This window comes from Ursus arctos, unplaced genomic scaffold, assembly GCF_023065955.2.
Source record: "Ursus arctos isolate Adak ecotype North America unplaced genomic scaffold, UrsArc2.0 scaffold_31, whole genome shotgun sequence".
NCBI classification, from domain to species: Eukaryota; Metazoa; Chordata; class Mammalia; order Carnivora; family Ursidae; genus Ursus; species Ursus arctos.
In genome coordinates, this window is record NW_026622997.1 from 14639902 (window position 1) to 14659483 (window position 19582).

A 19582-nucleotide genomic window follows, 5' to 3' on the forward strand; every position below is an offset into this window, starting at 1 on the left:
ATTGCAAGGAGCAATTGCCAAGGGAGAGTTAAACTCAATTACTGTAACCATACTGAATAAAAAATACTGCCAAGAACAAAAATACGCCTGGGTAAAGACAGCCACTGAATAAAAAAAAAATCGACATAAAGCGTATCAAATATTTATTTATCTGGGCAACAAAGGACTATGATACATTGACAGGCATGGAAACTACGCCAGCACAACTCAATACAATACAACTAGAACTGCTTCCAAAATGGCCAGTGAAAATACAGAATACCAGGTGGTCCCAAATGTTTGAAGTTCTTTGAACAAAAAGAGAGCAAGAGAGAGAGAGAAATGGGGGGGGGGTGGAATCCCTTACCCTTGGTTTAAAGACAATACTCATTTATTGCTCAAATGATGCTTTCAAGGGAGGGCAGTGGAATAAAATAAACTTTTTTTCTCCCCACAATACATAGAAGGGTTATCAAACCACTCGAGTTCAAAAATCTCTCCAGGGTCCAATATCACTTTTTTCTTTCAGTTCAATGAAAAGCTAAATGTAATACTAATTATATATAAAATTTCATTTTACTTTTTTTTTTTATTCGTTCAGCTGTTCCATTGTCATCTTTAACATGCTACAACAGGGCTAAATTCATGAATCCCAGAGGGGAAAAAAAAATTCCCCAAACCTTGAATTTCTAAATAAGTACCATGAACCACATGAAGAACTAATAGGGAAGATTCAAAACCCACTAAACAAGAGGTAAACGAGATCACCAGATAAATAAAAAAAAAAAAAGAGGCTTAAAACAGACTCACCATATTTACAATTCCCATTAAATTACACATAAATAAATATATACAGAGACGTGAACACTGATTCCCTTATATAACTGTGAATCGTGTTGCCAGAGAAAGTTCAAGTTGGTCGCTTTACCTTGAAGAGGAAAAACTTCTACAACTGAAGACATGACATGGAACTTCCTGTATTTGCGTTCAAGTTTATTCACAATACTGATAAAAATGTCATTTTCCTTTTTGCCTTTTTTTTAAGTATGGCTACCATCTGAACTGACGTATGTAAGGGAAGGTGGTGATCCAGTCCCATGAAGCTCATATAATTTTTTTTTAAATTTTATGTTATTTTTTATTTTTATTTATTTTTTTTTTTTAGAAAAAAACGTTTTTAACTTTTTTGTGGTGGTGGTCGTTGTTGAGTTGTCGGTTTTTTGTTTTTTTTTGTTTTGTTTTGTTTTGTTTTGTTTTGTTTTGTTTTTTTAAAAAAAAATGGTTCACAAACTTGGACAGAACTTTTCTTTGCTGGCTTCACGGCCTGTTCTGTTCTCTTAGGCTCCACAGGAGGGCAAAGGGGAGTTGGTGCCGACGGCGGACGTCGAGGCAGGCGGCTGGGTCAGCACGGGCTGTCCCGCTGGCGGTAGAGCGTCCCCCAGACGCTGGGGGACCGAAGGTGGCGGCGGCGGCGGCGGCAGCAGCGGCAGCAGTAGCAGCAGTGGGGGTGTGCTGGTCCCGGAGCTGTCACCTGCCCGCGGTGGGGGGTGGGCCGGAGACGGGGTGGGTGGGCTCGCCGGGCGGGCGAGGCGGGCGAGGCGGGCGAGGCGGGCGAGGCGGGCGAGGCAGGGCGGGAGGACAGCCTCACTTTCTGTGTTTCTCCTCTTTGTCACTGCTTTTGGCGCTGTTGTCCGTGTGGCTGTTGGGGTTGTTGCTGAGGTACATTTTGTCCATGGCCTTGAGGGCCTCCGTGAGATAGTTCTGCAGGGCCGTGACCGCGGCGCACACCGCTGGGCTGCCGAAGCCGTGGGAGATGAGGTTGAAGTGGGTCAAGCAGCTCTGGATGCCGGGCTCCAGGATGGGGTTGGGCCTCGAGTTCCCCAGGGGAGATCGGTCCTGAGCCAGCAGGTCAGTGAACTCTTTGCATATCTGTCTGCAGCACAAGTGAAGCAGAGAGAGAGAGGGGGTGGGGTGGGGAGGGAGGGAGAGAGAGAGAGAGAGAGTTGAGGCTCCCCTGTGGGCAGCGCCAGCAGCAAAGAGAAAACCTTCTCCCTGCTTTAACCTCCACCGGAATCCAGGGAACCCTGACCTGACCCAAGGCGCCAGACACACACCTGGGGGGTGGCCACAGGTTGGAAGACCCAGTCACCCCTCTGTGTCCACTGAAACATGGCCCTTCCTACCTTCACAAAGGTCTCTCTCCCTTTCACCCCTCAGCTACCCCTGACTGCTGGCCCCCTCCTTTCTCACTCACACCAAACACCCCTGACACAGAAAAACATTGCAGACGTTTAGAAGAGAAATGGAGGAGGAGGAGAGGGATGACAAGTCAGAAACACAAGCATCTCCCCAACAGCCAATAGCACGCAGCCATGAGCTGTCCTGTTGAAAATATGAGAGACCCGCTTCCTGCTCTGTTCTAGAGAGACCTCAGTTGGCAGGATGGAATCTCCTCTCATTCACCTTCAGATCCGGCTGGATGCACAGAGAAAGGCAAACTTTTCCTGGGATTATTTTGCCTTTAAGAAAAGGCACAAAAAACCTGTTAAATGGGGACAATTCAGACTAATATCAAGAGAGAGCTCAGAGAGACAGACAGACAGCACGCTGGAGGGGGCAGGGGTGGGGGGAGAGAATCTCAAGCAGGCTCCATGCCCCAGCCTGAGGTAGGGCTCAATCTCAAGACCCTGAAATCGTGACCTGAGCTGAAATCCAGAGTGGGACGCTTAACCAACTGAGCCACCAGGCACCCCTCATACTGATTTTTGGTAAGAAGGAGACGCTTCAATTTCAATTTCCCATTTCAACACACCGGTAAAAAATCGCCAGGTAAATTGTGAATATGGGTGTGCTTAGGAAGCTAAGGGAAGAGGAAAAGTTGAAATCTCAGAAAGGGTCTTGAAAAGTCAGGCATACAGACAGAGGCGGCCTATGAATCTGGGAAGCAAGGACTAGCTGGGGCCTTCCTGGGGCAGCAGCAGCCTGGAGGGGGTGGGGTGTTGGTATGAGGCCGGTAGGGAGGAGGGAGAATGGGGGAGCATTGGCAGGCTGCCTTCTCCAAGGCCAGCTGATGTCTCCAGGCCAGAAACTGTCCTGCCTGAGGCCTCAGCCTCTGCCCTCTGGTTCCAAGCCCTCCTGTGACATCGACTTTGATAATTAAGGGCTTCCAAACAAGCCTTTTAATTTCCAGAAAACATATCAAAACAGTCATTTTCTTTTCACACACCACCTGGAGAAGCCTATTCAGCCCAAGCACTGATGGGAATATAACTTGGGCCATTTTGAAACCTATTTGACATCTCGCCTGTAGGCTAAAACTTGTGGGCTGTGTGTGTGTGTGGGTGTGTGTGTGTGTGTGTGAAAGAGAGAGAGAGCCTTTCCAGGAGGGAGGTGAAAGGAAGGCAAGAAACGGGATAAGGGATTAAGGTTGAAACTAGGACAACTCCTGGCTTGCACATTTTGCAGGCCACTGTTTAATCCTTGCCCTTGGAGAACATATTGATAGGAGACAAAAACTGATACAGGAAAGCCTGTTACCCATTTACAGACTCGATCCTGGTCTTTCTAAAACAACTTAGTCACCAATCCACACTCAGCTTCCATCAAATCCCTATGATACTCCACCCCCATACACACCAATTTTTTTTCTAACTGAGAAAAGAGGATAAAGAATAGAAACACACCAAGAACCCCACCTATACTTCCCCTTCAAGGCAGAGTATGGATTCCAAGACTGTGTTGTTAACTTCAATTATTTACGACAACAAGGCTGATTAACACGAGACGAAGAGAGGAGAAAAGTGCGACCAGAAACAATTTTCATTTTTGTTTCTCTTGACAATAAGACGCGGAGACCCCGGAGAGGTAAGGTAAACGCCTTACTTTGTAGCCAGCAGCATGTTTTTTCTTGTCACTTGCTCATTGGGATCGGAATGTTGTCGGTTGAGAAATTCAGCTACTGCTTTGGCAGGAAATTCGGTTTCGCACACGTACCCGAAGTCCCTGGCTAGGTGGACCGCTTCTCCTGGCAGGAGGTGAGAGGGGAGGGGAGCACAAGAGAATGAAAAGAGTTGAGGTCAGATTTGCCTCCCAACACTCTTATTTTCTTAATCAAGATGTTGAAGAAAACACAAACTACTTGTTTTCTTGTTTCAGGCATTTTATTTCCTCTGTGGGATCTGGAAGATGAATTTATCAGGAAAAATGGCCACTTGTCCTAGAAGCCCAAGAGGATTTGAAAATGTAAATCCCATCCCCCACCCTGATGACATTTTCCCAACTTCTCTTTTAAAATGTTCCTTGTATTCCAACCTCACACCTATCAACACATTCATAAATGATATTCATAATTACTCGTTGAGCTTTTCTGCAAGGGGAACAACTAAAGGTTTACATTTTAACTTGATCGCATATAATTATCTGTTCATCCAAACCGATTAACCAAGAGGATTTGAGGGTCACTCCACCGAGTCTGTCTGTGTTGTTGATTTTCGAATCTTTGGTTTTAATTTCCTGAACCAGTTGGTTTTTACTGCAGGGCTTCCTGCCATTAGCTCCAGCTCCGGAAGAACGCATGCGCCAATTAGAGCATCAAAGCCCTCTCTGCAGAGCTTGTTTCCATAAAATGGAGCGGATCACAAACAATAACAGTTCTCCAGAAACTGCCTCCCTGCTACAGGACTCAACCCCCAAGCTCATGCACACTCTCACACTACACCCAAAGCCACTACGACCATTTCCTTTGCGCGTAATTCTTCTGGGGTATGGACAGTGGGTTCTGCATGTACTCATGTTATTTTTAAGGCAAAGCTACTGCAGTTGAGTTCCTGGCCCTGAAGAACTGCTTACTGTTTAACAATTACATTATCATCTTTAACGCCACTCCGCCACTCGCAAATGCCTCCTAGGATTCCTCCTCCAGTTTGTGGTTTTAAATTTTATTTTAGTTCTTTATAAAGCTGGAACTCAAATTCCATTGTGATGTATCTCCTCAAACGGAAGATGTAAAGAGGACAAAATGCCTTCTTTAAATATAAATGGTAGTTTTGGTATCTACCTGTCACTTAAGTGTCTTTTTTCCTATTGGCATGAGACATTTCCAACACAACACAAAGGAAAATTCAAGACAGCTTATACATTTATTCCAACACATCTAAATTTAAGGCCATTTAGTATCAGAAAAACTTAACAGGAATCCAGAGGAAGCAGGAATGTGAGTGGATTCTGATGACAGTGTACCCAGAGCATGGAGTGAGAACAGGGGTAGCTTTTGTTTTGAAGGGCTTGGAAGCTTTGTGTGTGTGTGTGTGTGTGTGTGTGTCTATGTGTGTGTGTGTGTGTGTGTCTGTGTGTGTTAAAAACTGCCATGAGAAACTTTTTGCAATGCTTATATTTCTTTTTTCCTTCCTAGCCCAACAACTCAAAATCTAAAATTGCTCACTTCTCTTCCCCTCCACTAGAGAAGCACAATTAAATAAGAGATAAGGGAGCATATGTTTGGAAAACAAAAACCTAAAAGGGCATATAAACCTGAGCTTTCAGGACGGTCTTAAATCAGGATGCAGGTCAAAGATTCCCAAATTAATTCAGGAAGTAATGGTCACGCATTTCTCAAACGCAGATGTCAGAATAGCTTAAGTGATTTACTGCTGAGCTCTGTGAAGGAGACAGGAACTTGGAGAATATGCAGTTCTTAAATTTTCACTTTGTTTAGGTCTGAATTGGGCTCAGGGAGGTGGAATTTTGTGGCAAAGTGGAAGAAGAAAGGAGGACAGGAATAAGTGCAAATAGTTTTTTGACATGCCAGGATTCTGTTCCCTTCCAGCTATATTCTCCAGAAAAAAAAGGAAACTGCCCAATTGACACAAAATACAACCAAACATCTGGCCACTGAGTATTATCCATTTTCCCAGAAGACAGTTCCCTTCTTGTTAGCAAGTGGACTCGCTTACCCTCCACTAGTGACGTGAGCAGGGTGACATTGGCAGCTTTACGTCTCCCTGCTGGCAGATTTAATCCTATTTTGTCCAGTTTTTCTCTTAAAGATCTTCCTCCATTTTTAGACTTCGCCCTGTTCACAAATATATGCAAGAAAGGGATTTAGAAAACATTGGGTTGCTCTGAGTCACATTATATTCACTTTGACAACTTCCTAACATGTGCTTTTTAAAATTAAGAATCATGGCCCCGAGATACTTAAGGGAGGGAAGCCTAGGAAGGAATGGTACGGAAAGATCATAGGAGACAAATGCTAAACTGTAAAGCACCCCCTGTGTTCAGTTATTCTTGCAGCCATGGTGGCAGGTTGGAAGGTTTTGATTTCCCAGCTCTCTAAAGAAGAACCACAAACAAACAAACACAGTTCTCATCTCTAGGGTTTGAGGTACTTTTGAGTTCAACTGATTACTGTATATTTTCCCTGTTGTTACAATCACACAAATCCCAATGGGGTCTTTAAATTGTCTTTGCAAGAACCACTGTTAGGTTGTTCAGAGTAACCGAAGTTATCATCACTCTCACGTTTCTTGCTCTGGCTTTAGCCCCAATGGGAAATTCATTTTACCAACTGTTTACATGCCATGTCACTGGCCTAACTGGAAATGTCAAAAGTGGATATCAGCCTTTAAAAATTTCACTGATTTCGGAGACAATGGAGGTGGTTCTAAATAGATGTCTAAATAGACTCCCATAATCAGAAAGTGGTTAAGATAAATTGTTTAAATAAAACAGCAAATTAATTAATTTCAGATTTTATTCCCTACTCAAGTGCTCTTTAATTGTGTGGATTAGATTATACTCCCCTAGGTAAACAGTCTCCAATATTGGGGATGGGGGAAGGGGAGGAAAAAGCAGAGGGCGGATTCAGATCTGTCAGAGATTACAAAGGGAAGCAAAATAACTGTGAGTGGGGAAGAGAAGATTACAAAAGCTGATGTTTAAAACCTTCCAAAAATGGTTTTATAGGCTTTGTGTGGGATATGCCCATCGGAGCGGGACTATGGGTCCATAGATCCATAAATGAATAAACGTCAAACAGTGAAGTTCTTGGTCTACTGTCTTATTAAAACAAAAAAAGAAGAAAAAGAAAAAGAAGATGAAGAAGAAGAAATGAAAAGATCTGGGAAAGTTCAACCCAACACCCACCACTCACAAAGTTGGGTGGAACCCTAGGAGACCAAAGCCCAAGGGAGGGAGAAACCTGCCTAGAGGGAAGGTGCTTCACCTAGCAGACCCTTATCAAACCTTATCTACGAAATGAAACATTCCGACCTCACAGCGCTGAGACGTGTATCCCTGGCCACGTATGTAACATGCACTCGTGGGTAAAGACTGCACTTAATGCACGTCAACGTGTCTTGCGTGCTGCCTGGAGCACGTAGCGGCAGCAGCACCTAGGAACCACTAATGCGAGCGCCTTAGGTACAGAAGAGTAGCCGTCTGGCCAAAGGTGACGGTGACGGGAAGGTGGGGGAGGGCGACGGACTCAAGAGAAAGCCAATGTCTTCTACTTAAAACCCTATTCAAGGGACCGTGGGTTACCGTCGGAGACCCTACACGGAGGTAAGGCAAAGTAAGGCGCCTGACAAGTTTTCCAGGGCTTGCAAGGTGTGCGCGAGTAGGGAAAGGCGGCTGCACGGCGCCCCGCCGCTGCAGCAGCCGGGACTGAACCCGCGATGCAGAGAGCTGCGCGTGCGCGCGGGGAGTTGGGTTGGGGGCGGAGGGCCCGGGGTGCGCGCTGCGGCGGCGGACCCGGGCGCGCGCCAGAAGCCCGAGCGCGCGGGAAGGCTGCCGAGAGCGCAGGCGCGCGCCGCCTCATCACGCCCCCAGCTCCCACCCACCTGGTTTTACGCCCTACTCCCCGCCCCTTTCTTTTCCCGCGAAGGGAGGGCCGTGGCGCGAGGCCCGTTTGCGTCGCCGCCCACGCGCAGGCGCAATGTGTCCCCAGGCCGCGGGGCGGGGCGGGCAGGGCGGCGCCGGGCCTCACCTCCGCAGCACTCCGCCCAGCAACGAAGCGTTGAGACACTCCGGCGGTGAGAGGCGCCGCTGTACTTCCGCCACCGTGACCTTGTACTTCGAGGTGGAGCTGAGGAGCGAGAGACGACCCGGAACTGAACAGAAGACTTCGTTGGGGTTCACTACGCCGCCGAAGAGGTTGTCCTTGTTTATGGGGATGGCGGAGACGGCGTTGCTGTTGGACTTGGACAGGGACACGGGGCCTGCGGAGACAGACGGGGAAGCTGCGTGTGGGCGCTGGGGGTCCCTCCCAAGTCCTGCCCGACCCCGGCCCTCGCCCCGGCTTGCGCCGCAACCCCCACTTTCCTTCCAGCCCTGAAAAATCCTGTGGCTTCTTTCCCCCACCTTCTGTCCTATTCCCTGCTGTATTCTTGTCCTGGAGATCGAGCTTCAGCCCTCGGCGCACCTCGCCCAGCGGCCGGGAGGCGCCCCCACTTTGCCCCACCAGCCAGGCCTATGCTTCTGCCTGGACCCTTCCCTGTTAGCAGTCAGGGTGCTGTCTAGAGATGGTGGTGAAATTGTGACCCTCTGGGCTCTCATCCGAGGAGAGGTCCTGGAGTACGGGGGTTTAGGGTGTAGGGGAGGGGATTACATTTGCACACCGAGAGCAAGCTATGTGTACTTTGGAGTTTTTGTGGGGTGGGGGATTTAGTGTTGAGGAGAAATTGCCCTCAAGACCTTTAATAAAGATCAGCAGAGAGTTCAGATGGCTGAAGCGGCCTGCAAGTGAACATTTCAGTTAAGGCACCAAGCTCGGAGGTGGTGGATTCTCTTGTCACACACCACATGTGCCCCATCCGTTTGATAAATAGGCCCTTTCCTACGTTTAGTTTCGAAAAGGACCCGAGTTTTGGAAATCCATTCCACAGCACCATTTTGAACTGGGAGAGAAAAAGGATAAACAGGCCTACCACAGACACTAGCAATATGCCCTTTTGTTGAGCCAACAGTTAATACCCTTGTCTGCTGAAGTGTCTTCATTGGCAAGGGGAGAGGATATATTCTTATTAGTTAAAAATCATAAGCTCTTCATTGTCGGCCCCACCATAATTGGAAAAAAAATTCAAAGCCAGGAAAAAGTGTAGTACCATGTTACATTTCTCTACACCAATATAATTCAGATGTATTCACAACCATTTAAGTACTGGATGCATTTGTGTTTTAAAATTCCACAAGGAGACATATATAATAATATGCATACATTCTCCTCAGTACTCCTCCCTCCTTAATGGGGATATTCTAGACGTATGGGGAGGTGGGGGGCTCTAGGTTTTGGATAGATCACTTGTGACATTAATAGCTCTGGGGAGGCTAATAGAGACAATAGGAGTTAAACGAACTCTTGAGAGATTACTAATAAAAGAGCCAATTATCATGTCGACTTGGAAAGAGCATCTCTTAAGATTTATCCCTTGCACATCTAATTTGATGTGACGAAGACTTCACAGATGCAAAAATGAAACTTTAAACTAGCTAACAATATACTGATTGGAGTTAGAAATGAGAACAGTTTTATATAGCCTCGTCCTCTGGTGGTGCCTAGAATCCTGTAACATTGCTACCATAACAACAACAAAAAAAGCTGCTGTGAATAGCATTTAATCCAGTAAACTTTATTTCTACTCACTAAACACAATACAAATTACAAATCCATCCAAATCACTTGACACTTTTAAAAAACAATTTCTCCTCTGAACAATTATGCTAATAATCCTGACATCTTCAAGATGCTAATTTTAACCAAAAGCCAAATTTTTGTTAACCTAATTCACAAAGTTTAAAAACCCTTAAACAGCTAATGAGAAATTAAATTGAAGAACATGAAAGTTTTTTTCTTCCTCTGCTAAGGAGTGTTACAAAAGACACAATTGCTCTGGTATTAATGTTGAATTATTTGCACTATTTTAGCATTACACACTTCTTAATACTCATGGCCACTCACACAACGGATTAACTAAACTATTAAACCATTTCAAAATTGAAATGCTACTTCCAAATCAGTTCAACTATTACACATTTCATGTGTTTGTCTAGCTATCATTAAACTAAATTAAATGGTCAAATCATGAACAAAGCTAGCCTGTTGCCATTACTAACATACTGAAAGCCGATCATTTAAGCATTGCTGTTCTATGCTATCTATTTGCTAATTCTGAGCCTTTAGGAAATCCTATTTGAAAAAAATAAATACAGCTCTGCGAGTTCTTTTAAATAGCACTCTGCCTGTAAGGACATGCCTGGAATGTAGAAGGAAATGGCTTACCTTTCTTAATTACAGTTTGATCTGGGATGTTAATACCAGGGTCTTCTACATGCTGCAACAAAAGGATACACATGGATGTAAGTGTATAATCAAAACAAAAGGAAATGAATATTCTGTGCAAGATGGGGGGAAGGGGAGGTGTAGAATCAAAATTTCCCCCTCCCGTATAGTGACATTTATATATAAACATCTCATCTTGGCTTATTGGAATTTGAGGCTTTGGAACTCAAGAGGTTTCACTGCACACCCACGGCCAATTTCTCCTCCCCCAGCAAATAATCCGTGTTTGAAGGAGGTGGGGGTGGGGAATAAAACTTTCTTTGGAAATTAAACCAAGTTTTGGAGCACCTAATCTTTCTCACAAAGTCAGTTCAACCTTTAAAAATGCACCTAGCATTAGTTTGGCGCCTCAGCGGCTTCGGACTTTAGCGGTTCCAGTGTTCAGGCAGCAAAAGCCAGGGAAACACAATAGAAATGACAGAGGCGGGAGTAACAGGGGAGTATTGTAAACATTTTAGGTAATATGATAAAAGGCAAAGGCATATACACACCTTCACTTATGGAAAACTAAAAATAATTTTTAAAGATTAATGCCTAAACTGGGTATCAGAAAGGAATATGAAAACGATTAAAGAAACAAAAACAAAAAGCTCTGAGGGTTTGTTGGTGGTGGGTTTTTTTTTTTTTTTTCCTTCTCTCTCTCTCTCTCTCTTTTTTTTTTTTTACAGATGGATGGGTATACGTGTGTGCTGGAGTCAAAACGTGATTAGAAAGTAAAATGAAATCATGTTTTCTAATGCAGAAACTGACAGGCAATATAATGTCTGGCTGTGTTTACAAATTAGCACCAGGGCTGCTGAGATAGAAGATTTCGCAATCGTTACCAAACACAGGCATTACCATTTAAAAAACTATTACTTCCTTCTCTAGTCTTTGTCCAACAATAATACTGATTCAAACATTTTCCATTCTGTCTTGGATTTATGCTCCTGTTAATTGTGCCTGATCGCAATGATTCCGGGTGGATGGTACTAAGTTGCTTTATTACAGGTTTTATTATACTCAATGCTCTCATTTGTAACTTGCCTAAAGTGCTTCTGGATTTAAGTATAATTAAATTGAGAAATGTTCAGAAATGACTACTGCTGCAGTTCTTGTGTTTTAACTATATGGGGAAATATGATCCCTTTATGCATGCACCCTAAACCCATAAAGTAAATGTAGTGTGGCATAATACTTTTATTTGTGTTATTTCTAGACCTTGTCCATGCAGGGAAGACTGTTAAGTTTAAAACCCCACTGAGATATTAATGATTAAATAATTTTCACCATCAATTTGATTTTCTTAAATATTTAGCACTCATTCTTATTAAAGGTTAACTGTTGCAGCAATGGGAAAATTGAAAACAACCCTTTTCCTGACCCAAATTCCTTTGAAAGAATTTTTTTCTTAATAGGTGGGGGAGGGTGGGGAAGAGCAGCAACTGGGTTTCCCTGTGTTTATTTGATCTTTTGGTTAATTTCTCCTACTGACTAATTTCACCACAAAAAGTAACTATACAGGTGTTAAGAATTCACACCAGCCACTTTGGAATTTTTGCAAAGTAGACCAATTCTAAGTCATAGTAATTTCAAAAGGCTGCAGTGCATTTTGCAATTCAAATATGTCCAAAGAGCAGGCTAGAAAAAGGATTCAGAGACTCTTTGGGAAGGGGAACTAAAATGATCACAACTTCCAGGTTTGTTTTTTAATTGCTTTTTCTCAACTACTGCTCCTCTTATTTTACTTCCCAAGAAATTCACTGTTTAGTATTAGTTTCCAAAATCATTTATGAACACAGACATACACACAGTGCTTACTAAATCCCACAATGGATCAAATGCCTACTTTCCTGCTTTCCATGCAAGGCTGCTAAACATAACCAACAAATTTCAGTGATTAACTGGGCCAAATGAGAGCTGTAATAAATTTTGTATTTTCCTATGTAACTTAAATAATGTTTTAAATTCACCAAGCAAGCAGGTAAGTTCATCTGACCATTTTCTTTGCAATCTAATGCAGTAATCATTAAACTGTCAACGGACATATTGCTGCAATATTTGATGCACTAATTTGAAATAGCATTTTAGTAAAAATCACATCCAGATACATTTCCTCTCCAAAGAAAAGCAGCATTAACAGAGCCTTTACAGCTTTAATAAAATTATTGGCTCATTCTAATTCCATTTCAGGAAGGTTGAGGGGAAACCATAAATATGTAGAATTGAAACAGAGATGCTGGTTTAAATTTAATTTCAGAGAGTATTCTCAAATTATCAATAGCCTGGTTTACACTGTAAATAGTAAATGTGCTAATACCATGCTTATTCAGAAACCGTTTTAAACTGCATTTATTGATAACTGGATTAGAACTCAAATAATGTATTGCCCAATAGTCTCAAAACATTTAATTTAATATGGGGTGTAGCAGGTTCTGATAGGAGTTGGGAACCCAGCTAATGATTTATGAGGTCAGCACTTAGCACCCCTAGGAGGAGAAGAAGGCTGCATTTTAATGTCCCTCTGCTCTGATTTGCTACTTACTATTCTTTAATCAGAGTAGGCTCCTCACGTAACTTTTAGGTATCATTAGTGCTTATGAAATCCAGCAACAATTATTTTCTTAGTATGTCATTCACACTTTATTTTAAACTGCTAGGGTATTTAATGAGCTCTTTGGTTGAATTTAACATCTTTTTTCGGGACAGGGAGAAATCCCCCACGCCAGACTCAGCGGTGGAATTAGATCCTCTCCCAATCGAAACAGTTTACTGTCGTGGAGAGGGGCAGATATTGTTAATGGTGACATTCGTCTGATTTATATCTGTGTCGGTGGAAATGGTAATGTAGGCATTGTTTGAAGGAGCTCTAGGAACCATTGTTCTAGGGCTGTAACTCTCAACTACTTTTTTTTTTTTTTAATTCGGTCGTCTATGTGGGTTCTCAAAGTGTCCGCCCAAAAAATAAAATGAAATTTTGAAAAAGTAAATGCATTGAGAGAAAACGCGGGCCCACAGGCTGTGTGTCCCGATTATCTTCTCTGGGGGTGGGTGAGCATGGGCTGCATTCTCCCTCGCGCCGCTCGCGCGGCCTCTTACCGGGACGTCCTCGATGGCGTGAGGTAAGGAGTGGATCGGGAGGTCTCCGAGTCCTGAGCTAAGCCCGTGTGGGCCATGCAGGAGGTCTTCGTGCCGCCGGTAGTCCCTGCGAGGATCCAGGCCCGAAAGCTGGTGGGGCAGCCCCCGGTGCGTGTGCAGGAGCCCAGACTCCTGGCTCTGCCTTTGGCCGGGCCAGCCCGGGTGCTGCGGCTGCGGCTGGGCGTGCAGGGGGTTCAGGCTGTAGGGGTCGTTGACGTGGGAGTAAGGATCTTGCGACTGGGGGTAGATGGGCTGGTAGGGCGGGGGGAAGTAGGGGGGCTGGAAGTCGGCATTGGGGGTGTGGGACAGCGGCGGGGCGCTCGTGTAGGGAGATTGACCTACAGTGCCCAGCTGGGGCAACCGCGCCGTCCCGTTGCTGGTGCCGTCGTGGCGGTCCTAAGAGAGGGAGAGACAGAAGATGGGGGAAAGAAAAGAAATCAGGCGTCGGGTTACAGCTGTCCACTCTAAATCCACTCCGCAAGGCTGCGTGGGAAACCGCTCATTCCCGTCGGCAGGCCGCCGAAAGAAATGAGCTCTAAGTTGTTCATTTCGGAAAATACCCCAGAAGTGAAACGGGCTTTTCCAAAAACTTAGGGAATTAGATCGTGCAAATGTGGGGGGCATAAGAGGCTCTGTTTAGGCGTTTCTTTCAAAGGGGGGGGGGATAGAAAAGGGCCTCCCAGAATACAGCCCGTTAAACTGCAGCGTGAAACCTCCCTTAAGCAAAATTAAAATTCCTGCTAAATATTAAACAGCAGAAGCGGCCTTTTCTTTTTTTTCCTCCCAGATTTGAACCTGCTTGCCACTGCGTTATTGTTTACCCTGTTCCATTTATTTGGAGGAACAAAAAATCATACACGTTCAAAGATTATTACCATTTCATGACTATTTAAATAGAAACATTTCGTAGAAGGGCTGTAACGAAAGCACACCTTTAAATTACCAGCTTAAAGAAGGTTTTAACTGCAGGATGGGGTTCTGTCTTTTCCGCTTCCTCGGTTAGGAGCCTTTTTCTCGACAGGGCCGATTTATGATACGGATGGGGAGAGGGGGGACGTCAAGTCAAGGTTTAAAATAGAAAGATTCAGCCTTATTGGGTTTAAAAGAGAGAGGTGCACCCCAGGGCGGAGGCTCCCGCCCCCTGCACCCCAGCCCCAAAGGGCAGAAGAAACGCCTGACTTTATGTTCCTCTATTGCAATTCGCTTGCTAAACAAGCGAACAGAGTTGATTTCAGGGAGTGAGAACCCTCGGAGGTTCAAACCCGGGCCCCGAGGGTAGGGGACACACCGGGCCGCGGTTTTTCCTGCAGATGGATTAAGCATCAAACGCTGAGAACATCTCGGAAACAAGTGAAGACGCAAGGAAATAAGGATGAACGTGGCGAGGAACACGCCTGGGGAAGTAGCAGAGAGGTAGGTCTGCGCGCCGGGAGAGGTCGAGCGGGGGCGGAGGGTAATGCATTCGATTTAAGAATGAAAAAAGCGAGAGAAAAGAGAAAAGAGAGAAATGCAAATGGAAAAGGGGTGCCCTGAAGGAAACCTGGGCGTGAAACCCGAGGTTGAGAGCTCCGCAGCACCAGGTTTCCAGAAGAGAATTCCTAAGGAAACAGGGAAGGGGGTGGGGATGGGACTCACCATAGCTGAAAAACTGTGAACTAACATCTGCGAAGAGTCTGGGGTAACGAGTCAGGGTGGAAAAAAACAAGCAAGCCTGGAGAGCCCGGCTGCCCCGCCGCCCGAGCGCGCCCCACACAAAAGGCGCCGAGAGCCCCGCGCCACCCAGGACTCCAGTCACAGCGCAGACGCTCCCCCGAGCGCTGGAGCCCCGCTCTGGTCCATCCGAACTTGAACCACCGATTCAAGCGGCGCCTTCAGCTGGTCGAACCCACGGTCTCTATCCTGCCGTGATCGGTTATGATTCAAAGTTCCTTAAAAAATGGAAAACCCCAAAAAAGGAAAAAGAAAAAAGTGTGTGTGTGTGTCTGTATGTATGTGCGTGTTCCTTAATCCGTGTCTCCCCTCTTTTCTTAGCGGCGGCTTCGCTTGAGCTTCTAACAACCGCGCTGGGCAGCGTTCCTGGAGCCTCCTAATAGCAGATATTCATGACTATTAATATTACACGAATACTTAATAAGGGAAGAATGCCTGGAAATCGAGCGTGAAGCGGAGAGGCAACTCGCGCCGGAGCCGGCTCTCAATGCAGTCCATTGACGGGAGCCTCAGTGTAGCAAATCGGAGGTGGGGAGAGGGAGCGCGAGAGACAAAAAGCGGGCGAGAGAGGGAGCGGGCGAGCGCGCGGGGGGCCGCGGCGCCGCGTCTGGCGAATCACAGGGAAGGGGCAACATTTTAAAAGGTTGCAGGGCATGCAAAAGTGAAAGAGAAAGAGGGAGAGAGGGAAACCGAGGGAGAGCGCAGAGAGGGAGAATGTGTCTGCGTGCGTGTGTGAGAAAGAAAGTGTGGGTGAGAGAGAGGAGCCCAGAGTGGGGAGAGGGGAGGGAGGGAAGGAGGGTGAGCCCGGGAGGAGGAAGGGAGGGAAAGAGGGAGGGAGGGAGGGAAGGAGGGGGAGGGGGACGAGCCTGAGCGCACGGAGGGGGAGGCCGCGGGGGAGGGGGAGGGGGAGAGGAAGCGAGCGAGGACAATCAGACCTAAAAGGCTGGGGCAGACCTCGGGATACCGTGGGGGCCGCGCGTCGCGGGCAGGAGCTGCTGGGGACCGCGTCCGGGCATTCATCGGGCTTTCAGCGCGGGAGGTGCTCCCCGGCCCTCTCCGGCCGCGGGCTCCTCCGCTCCGCAGCCGGGCTTGGGACTCGGGATTCAGCTGCCCGCTGCTGCGCCGCTCCTCCATGGCCCGGCGCCCTGCCCGGGACCGGCCCGCCTGCCCGCTCCACCGGCCCTCGCCTCGGCCGCCGCTCAAGCTTCCCTTGGACAGCCCGGGCCGTTCGCTCTGCAGCAGCTGCCGCCCTGCCCTCAGCTCTCCCAGGCAGGGGCTCGGGGAGGGGGAGCCGGGACGCGGTCCGGGGCGCGCAGAGACGCTAGGCGGCCCAGCCCGGGCGCCGCTGGCACGGGCTCCGGGATCCCGGCGCAAACCTGTCCGACTGGCTGGGCCACTCCCGCCCGACGCCCCCCCTCCGCCCCGGATGACAGGGCTCGCTCTCTCCCAGCGCGGCAAGGCTGCCGCTGCTGCCAGTCCGCCCGCTGGGTTGTCAGAACAAGCGGCACCTCGCCTCCTGCGTGTCCCTGCAGAGCCCCGACATAATTAGACAGCCCTGAGCCAGCTCGGAAGCCCGAAATCCCTGCTTCGGCGCTCGTCCACCGCAAAGTTGTTGAAACAACCCTCACTGTGTTTTCCCTCTCTCTGCCTTACTTACACACACATTCACACGCGCCCCCACAGGGTCCCTCAAGTTCTTCGCCTCCCACCTAAGTCTCATAGGCACCCCGCGCCGCGCAGAGGTTCGGACCCCGCCCGCCGAGGGCTTGGCGCCGGGAGCTGGGTTTCGGCCTCCGCAATGGTGAAATGCCCGAGCTTCGGGCCACAGCCCTGGCGGGGACAATTCACCCTCGGAGACTGAAGAGAAGAGCTCACTGGGACCAGTTCGCAGAGCACCCCCCCGCCCTGTCCCCCGCCAATGGCCTGAAAACAAAGCGGCTGGTGTGCCCTGGGGTCTCTGCGTCCCGCACCGCGCACAGCAGGAGCCCCCAGAGAAGCGCCCGTCCCCGTGGGATGTCACCCGGTACCCCATGGGGTGAGGGGAGGGCGAAGAGGAAGAGCCCGGGAAAGGAGAAAGATTTAAAATAGTCGACGGAGAGGAGAGGGGGAAGGGAACCGGTGACACATCGTTCACACAAACCCGGGTTCTGATTTCAAGTGAAGACAAGACCCACGCTGCTGCGCCTGCACAGACCTCTGCTCCAGACATTTCCAGCTCCAAATGCCAAAGAGAAAGAAAAGAACAGAAAAGGGGGGGGGGTGGAAAACCAAAAGCCGGGACTACCACCTATTTAGGTAATCATCTGCCCCGGGCCCCCTCCCCCTCCTGTGACTCCTCCGCTTATTTCAGCAGGAGTTGTGAAGGAGTTCGGGGCCGCGGCAGCCAGGCCGGTTCCCAGCGCCTCCCGCGGGCGGGCCAGTAGTGCTGGGGCTTCCCCGGCTACCCGGAGAAGCCGAGCTCCGGAGACCCCGGGTTTTAAAGTAGGCTCCAACGAGGCGCGCTCCATCGGCGCCGCGGGCTCCGCGCACCCGTGGTCGTGTGCAGCCCCGCCAGGATTCCCACGGTCACGCAGCCGACTACGGGGCGGCTGCAGGGACGGTAGCTTGAGGACCCGGCGACTAGGCGGCTCCACGCGGTGCAGCCCTCCCACCTCCACCCCAGGGATGCTCTCAGAGTATCCCTCAGAGGGAGAAGCTGCTTAGAACTTCTTCAATAACATAGATACCTGGAGCGAGCCCCGCAGCAATTTGGGAGAGGGGTGTTTCCAGACTGAACCCGATAACTGGGAGGCGCAACACAGCTCAGATCAAGTGTGCGGGCTCCTCCAAACAGAAAAGAGCCTTCCTTTTTAGAAAGAGGGAGGGGGAAAATAGGAAGGAAGGAAAAAATGAATAAATAAAAGAAGGAATATTAAAGATCGGAGAGGAAGGAGGGAGATGGGTTTTCTCTTTCCTTTCTCTTCCTGGTGTCTCGGGCCCCCAGAATCTCGCTGGAGAGACACGCAGGGTGCACAGACGCGTGCCCAATTGCCAACAACTGCTTCAAAAACCCATGCTCGCCTCTTCGCTCCACTCTTAGCCAGACCCAAAACTGGCCAGAAAAAAAAGGGGGGAAAGTGGGACACGAGGTTCGAAGGAGGGAAATGAAAGAAGACAGCGTCCACATCCTTCCTCTCCAGTTTCTCCCTTGCGTTCTTCGGGCGAATTGGAGAGGCGGGCACTGCGATGGGGAAAGTTTGTCCCACCCGCATTTCGCAGCTGGCTGTGAGGAGAGGAGGAGGAGCGGGAAGGTAGAGCTCCGAGCCTGCGGCCGCAAGGACAACCAGCGCCGCGCTTACCTCGCAGTCCTCGTACTTGATATTATCCGTCAGTTTCCAAAGCATTTTCATGGATCGGAGTGAACGGATTTGCCCCCTTCTCCGCCTCGCACCCAAGTGGAGCTACTCTCTGGGTAAGCGCAAAGTGTCGGCTGCCGGCGGTGAGCGCAGGAGGAGGAGGAGGAGGGCGAGGAGGAGGAGGAGGAGGGCGAGGAGGAGGAGGAGGAGGGCAAAAAGGAGGAGGAGGAGGACGAGGAGGAGGAGGGTGAGGAGGAGGAGGCGAGAAGGGAAAGAGCTCCCGTGTGCGCTCGGAGATCTCCCTCTAATGGTAGAAACTTTTCCCTTTTCCAGCTCTTTACCAACAGCCTAATCGCCTCATTAGCATATCAACAATAGTCCAATTGCTCGCCAGCACCGCAATCTGCGGCCGGCCGCTCCGACCCAGGTATAAAGGCCTCTTCGAGCCGCGAACCTACTCCTAGAGCGCACGCCTGCCTGTGAGCCCAGGAAATCTCCCCTGAGACCAGCCGCTCGCCCCGGCCCCAGCCACCCCCAGTCCCCGCCGCCGCGCCATTCCACCCCTCTCCTCTTCCTCTCCGTCTCCTCCTCCAGGGAGATGCCCTCCGCAAAAACCCGGCACTGTTCAGGGTCCAAGCGGCTGCGCCTGGGGCCCGGCTTTCAGCACCTCTCCCTCACCCCTGCCAGCGCTAACAGCGCTGTCCTTTCGGCCCCGTCCAATTTTATTAGAAATTATTATCCCTTTCGCAATTAAATATAATCATCAAACCAAGACCGGCAAAGTCACTCCAGGATTTTTGCCCAACAAGAGATCGCCTCCGCTCGCGGCAGCCACCACCTCGGGCCGCAGCGCCTCGGGAGTTTTATTGGCTTTGCGCTCCCCCCCCCCCCCCGCCAGGTTGAAGATTTTGCCAAACGGCTCCAGTCGCTCGGCTGGGGTTTGCGATCCTTTAATTGCCGCGTGTAAAATAAAAATTGTACCCTGAAGAGGTTAGTTGACAGCTCCAGGGGTTAAATGATTTTCCTCTCGTTTGTATGAAGCTAGGGCTGACTGATAATTCAACGTGGTGTTTGGGCGAAGGGTTTCCTAGGTGCGATGTGGACA

General features: G+C 48.5%; 1 protein-coding gene across 2 annotated transcripts; it reads right to left on the reverse strand.

Annotated features, from left to right (window-relative positions):
- Positions 1–779: 779 nt before the first annotated feature.
- TFAP2A (transcription factor AP-2 alpha) lies at positions 780–18587 on the reverse strand. Of its 2 annotated transcripts, none has more exons than XM_026511470.4 (7): positions 15068–15873; positions 13394–13828; positions 10256–10307; positions 7964–8195; positions 5931–6049; positions 3862–4003; positions 780–1912 (listed from the first exon to the last, which is right to left on the reverse strand). In XM_026511470.4, exons 1-7 carry the CDS (start codon positions 15092–15094, stop codon positions 1624–1626), a joined length of 1296 nt encoding a protein of 431 aa, XP_026367255.1. In that variant the 5' UTR covers positions 15095–15873; the 3' UTR covers positions 780–1623. The 2 variants fall into 2 exon arrangements, with proteins under 2 accessions (XP_026367255.1, XP_026367252.1); XM_026511467.4 differs by lacking the exon at positions 15068–15873 and adding an exon at positions 18481–18587 and having other exon boundaries at positions 1586–1912.
- Between the last annotated feature and the right edge of the window lie 995 nt (positions 18588–19582).

What these genes read in the sequence shown, in the direction of transcription:
- TFAP2A (XM_026511467.4), bottom strand. Translation starts at nt 18,531, where the DNA reads ATGAAAATGCTTTGGAAACTGACGGATAATATCAAGTACGAGGACTGC. An exon ending in ACGCCATCGAGGACGTCCCG is followed by an intron (nt 10,308 to 13,393) that starts GTAAGAGGCCGC and finishes CTTTTGTTGCAG; the next exon opens with CATGTAGAAGACCCTGGTAT. An exon ending in CTGGGCGGAGTGCTGCGGAG is followed by an intron (nt 6,050 to 7,963) that starts GTGAGGCCCGGC and finishes ATTTGTGAACAG; the next exon opens with GGCGAAGTCTAAAAATGGAG.